This window comes from Mauremys mutica, chromosome 3 (genome assembly GCF_020497125.1).
Source record: "Mauremys mutica isolate MM-2020 ecotype Southern chromosome 3, ASM2049712v1, whole genome shotgun sequence".
Lineage (NCBI taxonomy): Eukaryota > Metazoa > Chordata > Testudines > Geoemydidae > Mauremys > Mauremys mutica.
The window spans coordinates 133,655,712-133,663,013 of NC_059074.1; the positions used below are offsets into that span (position 1 = coordinate 133,655,712).

Consider the following 7,302-nt stretch of genomic DNA (forward strand, 5'->3'; position numbering starts at 1 on the left):
TCACCCATATTGTATTATTGCACTGTGATTCACATATTACTTCCACCTTTCTGATATACTTTGTATTTGCATTAATACTATTGTGTTACATTGTGTATAAGACCACCTACCACTTAATACATTCTATCTAAGATTGTTGACCATTCTATACAGAAGCTACTATTTTATTTTGCATTTCCTTTTGGTATGTTTTACATTCCACATTGTATCTAGAGCTGTTCCTATATAAAGTTGAGTTGCTTATTAACTGTACTGTATCCCATTGTGCTAAACCCCACTTACTGTACCCCACTGTTAGAACTCCCTACACTGTTCAATAAGAAACCCCCCCCACCATCATTGTCTATTGTAAACACCCTATACACCCCATCCCATCGTATTTCATTGTTAAATTCTCACCACTCCCTTTTTCCTTTAATAAAGAAATTAATTGGCACCCCACCCGTGTGGTAATTGCTCCCCAAGATCCCATATACCTGCAGGCAGGGACAATTGTCTTTTATTAATCTAAAATCAGACATGGTTAACTCTGTGAAGCCAAGGACACTTGCTGGTCTTTAATGAACTGACAAAGGACCTGTAAGGAGTGCTTCATCACTATTATATCTATATGTTTAAAATATTTGTTCCCTCTCCCCATTTACGTGTACTGTTTTGTTTGTTTTTATTTTGGGACTCAAGATGAATAAGACATTTTTAGTCATCTTGCTTCCTCCGTGGGAACAGAAGATATAGTTGAAGGAAGTAGTGGCAGCTTTCCATATGTCAGACAAGTTAGTTTTCTGATATATGGATTTTATTTATATTCACAGTCCTCATCAGACAAGGAGCACTGGTCAGACACTTGAAAACTGGGAGTTAGATCCTAGCGTTCCAAGAAGTTTTCAATAGAATCAGCCTGGTCTAAAGGAAAAACCAAAACCATTTCTTATGAGAAGGGTCATCCATTTACAGTGAAGTAACTATATATATCTATATCTATATATATAAAAAAAAGTTACTTACTCTTGGCACAGCAACAAACACTGGCTGTGTTTCAGACTCAGAAGCCTTAAAAAGATGTGCCAGGGGGTGTGGTCTGCATGTTGCGGACTTCTTTTGAAACAAACTGTTGACCACTTGTCCAATGACATAGTCTTCAGATGATGTATCTGCTTCATTTCTCTCACATTCCTGGCTATTAAAAAAAGGAGAAGAAATTGTTCATCTGGTGTCATTCAATACTGCTAAAGGTCTCAGTCTCACCAATGCTAGTCTAACTTTAGGTTTTAGGAGGTGAAACAGATTTAGAGAACCAACTCCAGTATGTGCAAGTGATTTATTTTCCTGCAAACTTATAATTTTAACCATTTCCTAAAACAATACAGATAGACAAAATTTTTCAAAATGTTGCATGAGGAAATAATCACTATAGCCAATAACTTTAACGGGAGTCATGTGGCTAAAACACTTTCCAACTGTTCAAAAGTTTAAGGGAAACTATTTTGTAAATTAAACCATCAGTTATCTCAAACACACTGTACCGTGTGTTAAAAGCTGCAAAAATGTAAAAGAAATTAAACTTAGTGCTGAATTTCTTACGACGAATAACAATCTTGTAGATGAAGAAATTAACTGAAGAAAAAAATGAAGAGCTAAGCAACTATATCTTGAATGACATTATGACAGGGGAGCAGAGTGGGCATAACTGTTCATAAATACGTGGATGTATCAATAATAGAGGAAATGGAAGTATTAACAAATACTTTACTTTTCTCTAAACCTTTCATTTAAAAGTTATTTGCAAATAACATCAGAAACAAGAAACCTGCCAAACAATCGGAGGGGTGACCAAGGATAAAGGAACTACAGGAGCACTCAAAGACAATGAGGCCATTGTGGAGAAGCTAAATGAATTGTTTGCACTGGTGTTCTCCGTAGAGGATCTGAGGGAGATTCTCATACCTAAGCCATTCTTTTTTAGAAGACAAATCTGAGGAACTATCTGTGACGTTGCACCCCATAAGGCTTTATGTAAATATGCTTATGAATGTATATATGACATAACCGGAATATGTTTTATGCTATATATCCCATGTGATATATCTATGTAAAGGTTATGATCTACTGAATATATTCATCCTATATGTATGCATGTCATTAGTGTATTCGAAGTTATGAATATTGGCTATATACCTGTTTGATTTTAAATAGCCATAGTAAGGCATTTGGTCAGCTTCTTTAGAAAGGAATTTGCAAGTTAAGTGCCCAGTCAAGAAGCACCTAACAGACAATGGACCTTGGAAGGCTCCAATCCACATAAGAAGTCTACATGAGGATGTTCAAGGTAGCATGTGAAACATGGCTGCTACCTGTAAGTTCAGAGTCATGCACGGACATATGACTTGCCCATGTGACTCTAAAACTCCATCTTGTAGCTGGAATTCTACACAGGGGAAGGGTATCCACCCAGAAAAGAAAGTCTATTTAAACCCCTGGGAGGCCCCTCCATTTTGTCTTCAGCTGGCTCAAGGGATAGCAGCTCCACCCCAAAGGATACCTGAAAAAAATGGAACAAAGGACAGTAACCACAGGAGTTGTGAGTGATTGCTAGACCCAGACTAGAAGGAAACTACTCTGTAAAAGGAAGCTTACTGGAATGCCTCTGAGGGTGAGGTTTTATCTGTATTCAGTTTTCTTACTATATTAGGCACAGACTTGCGTGTTTTATTTTATTTTACTTGGTAATTCACTTTGTTCTGACTGTTACTACTTGGAAACACTTAAATCCTACTTTCTGGATTTAATAAAATCACAGTTTACTTATTATTTAACCCAGAGTATGCACTGATACCAGGGTGGCAGAAGGGGCAAACAGTGTGCGTATCTATCAATGTTATAAAGGGCGAACAATTTATGAGTTTACCCTGCATAAACTTTATACAGGTAAAATGGATTTATTTGGGGTTTGGATCCCATTGGGAGTTGGACATCTGAGTGTTAAAGACAGGAACACTTCTTAAGATGCTTTCAGTTAAGCCTGCAGTTTGTGGGACATGGTTCAGACCTGGGTCTGTGTTTGTGGCCAGCAATCGTGTCTGGCACATCCAGGCAGGGCTCTGGAGTCCCAAGCTGGCAGGGAAAGCAGTGGCAGAAGTAGCCTTGGCACATCAGGGTGGCAGTCCCAAGGGGGTTTCTGTTATCCAACACGTCACACTGTCCCAGACTGATGCGTCAGTAGAGGAGGTTTTGAAACAAATTAATAAATTAATCAGTAATAAGTCACCAGGACCAGACAGTATTCACCCAAGAATTCTGAAGGAACTCAAATATGAAACTGAAAAACTACTAACTGTGATATGCTACCTATCGCTTAAATCAGCCTCTGTACCAGATGACTGGCTAATGTAACACCAATTTTCAAAAAAACTTCCAGAGGTAATTCTGGCAATTACAGGCTGGTAAGCCTAACTTCAGTACCAGGCAATTTGTCTGAAACTACAGTAAAGAACAAAATTATCACATATAGATAAACACAATATGTTGGGGAAAAGTCAACACAGCTTTTGTAAAGGGAACTCATGCCTCACCAATCTATTAGAATTATTTGAGAGAGTCAACAAATATGTGGACAAGGGTGATCCAATGGATATAGTTTACTTTCAGAAAGCTTTGACTAGATCCCTCACCAAAGCCTCTTAAGCAAAGCAAGCAGCCATGGGATAAGAGGGAAGGTCCTTTCATGGATCAGTAACTGGTTACAAAGATAGGAAACAAAGGATAGAAATAAGTGGTCAGTTTTCACAGTGAAGGGAGGTAAATAGTGGGGTCCCCCGTGCTGTTCAACACATTCATAAATGATCTGGAAAAGGGTGTTGAACAGTGAGGTGGCAAAGTTTGCAGACAATACAAAATTACTCCAAGTAGTCAAGTCCAAAGCTGACTGCAAAGAGTTACAAGGGTATCTCACTAAACCGGGTGACGGGGCAAAAAATGGCAGATGAAATTCAACGCTGATAAATACAAAGTAATGCTCATTGGAAAACATAATCCCAACTATACATACAAAATGATGGGGTCTAAATTAGCTGTTACCATTTAATACAGAGATCCTGGAGTTAAGGTGGATAATTGAGCAGATGGTTTCAGACAATGTGCAGTAGCAGCCAAAAAAGTGAAGAGAATTAAGAACCATTAGAAAAGGGATAGATAAGAAGACAGAAAATATCATAATGCCACTATATAAATCTCACATCTTGAATACTGTTTGTAGTTCTGATTTATCTATTTTGAGATGGAGTAAAGAACTGGAAAAAGTACAAAGAAGGGCAACAAAAATTATTAGGGGTATGGAACAACTTCCATATGAGGCGAGACTAAAATGACTCAGACTGTTTAGCTTAGAAATTAGATGACTAAGGGGGGATATGACAGAGGTCTATAAAATCATGAATGGTGTACAGAAAGCCAATAGGAAAGTGTTATTTACCTCTCTTCACATAATACAAAAAACAGAAGTCACCTAATGAAAATAACAGATTTAAAACAAACATAAGGAAGTACTTCTTCAAACAATGCATAGACAATCTGTGGAACTGGTTGCTAGGGGATGTTGCCAAGGCCAAAAGTATAACTGCATTAAAAAAAAAAGAATTAGAAAAATTCATGGCAGATAGGTTCATCAATGGCTATTAGCCAAGATCGTCAGGGATGCAATCCCCTAAACCTCTGACTGCCAGAAGGTCAACTGAACAACAGTAGATGGATCACTCAATCATAGCCCTGTTCTACTCACCCTGGCATCTGGCACCAGCCACTGTTGAAAGCCAGGATATTGGGCAAGATGAACTATTGGTCCGTCTCACTGTGGCCGTTCTTTTGTTATGTTCTTATGGGTATAGCTACAAATCTCCACTAACTTGTCAGAGTGGATATGGTTTTTGTTATGTTAGTGAGAGACAAGCCTTTAAGCTTAGCAGAGCTCTTCTACCTCACCCACCTTGTTTCTCTCTTATCCTGGGACCCACATTAGCTACAACATGCAAATACTAAGGAGTCGATCCACACTAGAGTTTATCTTGTAGCACAGAGCTCCCTAAATCCAGTGGATTTAGTTACTTGATGATGGCCCTTTACTATGGAAAACCTTGGGTGCCACAGAGCTGCAGTAGAGGTTCCTAACCAACTTCCTCTTGGCCTCGCTAGCACAGGGAACATGGCCAGAGGATCCCTGGCAGCAGCAATGTCCCATAGGTAACTGCCACAAGACAGAATCATTCTAAGATCTGTTCTAACTTGCAGCAAGGGCATGAAACAAGACTGACATCTGGGTAGCCCCATAAAAAGGGGACTGTAAAAGCACTTTGAAGTCAACTCTGCATTCTTGTAGCTTATGTAGGCGATATTGTATAAATTTCCAAGGCTCATCTTTTCTTTGTGCTTGTTATCTCTCCTCTATACACAGCTGGCAGATTATATTTTTATATCTTTAGATGACAGTTCAAGTAATATACTATAGTTAGGCTTAGCAGAATTTGATTTTTTTCTTATACATAATTTGTAGGGTGACCAGATGTCCCAATGTTATAGGAACAGTTTCAATTTTTGGGTCTTTTTCTTATATAGGCTCCTATTAACCCCCACCCCGATTTTTCACACTTGCGGTCTGGTCACCCTAATAATTTGACATGTTTATTGTCAGGGTTTCCCCCCCCCAGACCAATTTAAATTTTCAGTTGTGCAAAATTATAGTGGGGCTTTGAGACATACTGAGTGACAGCACCCTGCACAATACGGGCGGCGGGGGGAGGGGGGGGCACGAAAGGGAGTCCGGGGCTCTGCGGGGACCAGCTGTGTACTTTTGACGTGATCAAGCCCTGTCTGACAAACGCAGGGCGAAGACGTGTCACTCCGGGCACGCTGCGGCGCAGTGCCCGGCTCCTCGTGCCAACGCGGGACTCACCCTCGGGACGCCCCCTGCAGGCGGGATCCCCTCCCCCCACCCCGGGTATGAGCTGCGCCCGGGTCCTTGGGGTTCTCCGCCGCGGGGCTGGGAGCGGTGACGCGCCATCCCCTCACCCCCACTACTGGGCAGGCGGCAGCAGACAGAGGCCAGGCCCCTTCACCCAACACCCTCAGGCGAGGCTGGGCGGGACTGGGGGCACCGGGACCGCCGAGCGCACGCGCGGGGGCGACGGTTGAGGCTTGAGAAGGGGCGTGTGCCGCGCGCTCTCACCCTGCTCCGCGCGGCGCGGGCCGCGGAGCTCCCGCTGCTTTAGAAGGTTTCATCGGGGTGGGAGCGGGGAGCTCGGTTTAGACCCGACCTCGCGCCGGGAAGCGCCGCGACGAGCGAGCAGCAGAGCGGAGCACGCGACCAGCCCCAGCCCATCGATATGACGTCACTTCCGGCGCACCCGGCGGCGCCGCTCCTACTGGGTCCGGGTCAGGCTCAAGCGCCGCGCGCCCCTAGCGGAGAGGGAAAGCGAGGCCGTTACGGGCGTGAGCCAACAGGCTTCCCAAAGGCCCCGCCCCGGGGGGTGGAGCCGCGCGCGTACATGGGCACCGACCCCCCAAACTGAGTCCCTGCCCGCCTGACGCCTTGGCACGGCGCTGTCAGGGGGCGGGGCTGCCTGGCTAGCCCCAGGCGCTGCTGGGCACCGCTAGCCGCCCCCTTGCCGTGGGGAGCGGCGGCCACGCGCCCCTGCCCGTGGGGAGCGTTGGCGCGTCCGTGGGTTGCCCCGCCCCGCCCGTCAGGGGCCGTTCGCCCGAGCAGAGCCACAGGGCGGGGAGACCTGCCTCTCGATCCCTGTTAGGGTGACCAGACAGCAAGTGTGAAAAATCGGGATGGGGGTGGGGGGGTAATAGGAGCCTATATAAGAAAAAGCCCCAAATGTTGGGATTGTCCCTATAAAAATGGGACATCTGGTCACCTTACTCCCAGTCTCTGGCCAGCGCAGCGCCCGGCCCGTGCAGCGCCGCAGCAGCGGATGAGACGGAGTGGGGCACGTGTGGGTCTGGCCCTTAGAGCAGCCTGCGGGGGAGCCGGGCTGACGGTGCCTCTGGCCCAACGGAGGAACGTGCCTGTGGCAAGAATCAGCGGAGTAGTCTCCTTCCGACCCGAAGGTGCAGTACCAACACCGGGCATAGCTACACCGGAGGGGGGGGTTCATTTTATTGCCCTTGTTAGTGGCTGGGGTTTATTTAATATAAAGCCATGGTACACCCACACCTTGAATACTGCGAGCAGATGTGGTCCTCCCCCGACCTCAAAAAAGTTATATTGGAGTTGGAAAAGGTTCAGAAAAGGGCAACAAAAATGATTAG

General features: G+C 44.7%; 1 protein-coding gene across 1 annotated transcript in view; it reads right to left on the minus strand.

Moving 5' to 3' along the window:
* The window catches only part of RBM34 (RNA binding motif protein 34), a 35,855-nt gene extending 29,458 nt beyond the window's left edge, over nt 1-6,397 (minus strand). The window contains exons 1-2 of the mRNA XM_045011258.1: nt 6,215-6,397; nt 1,006-1,177 (exon numbers count right to left, since the gene is read on the minus strand). Of these exons, the coding sequence (XP_044867193.1) occupies nt 1,006-1,177; nt 6,215-6,267 (225 nt within the window). The 5' untranslated portion in view covers nt 6,268-6,397. The remainder of the gene's footprint in view (nt 1-1,005; nt 1,178-6,214) is intronic.
* Between the last annotated feature and the right edge of the window lie 905 nt (nt 6,398-7,302).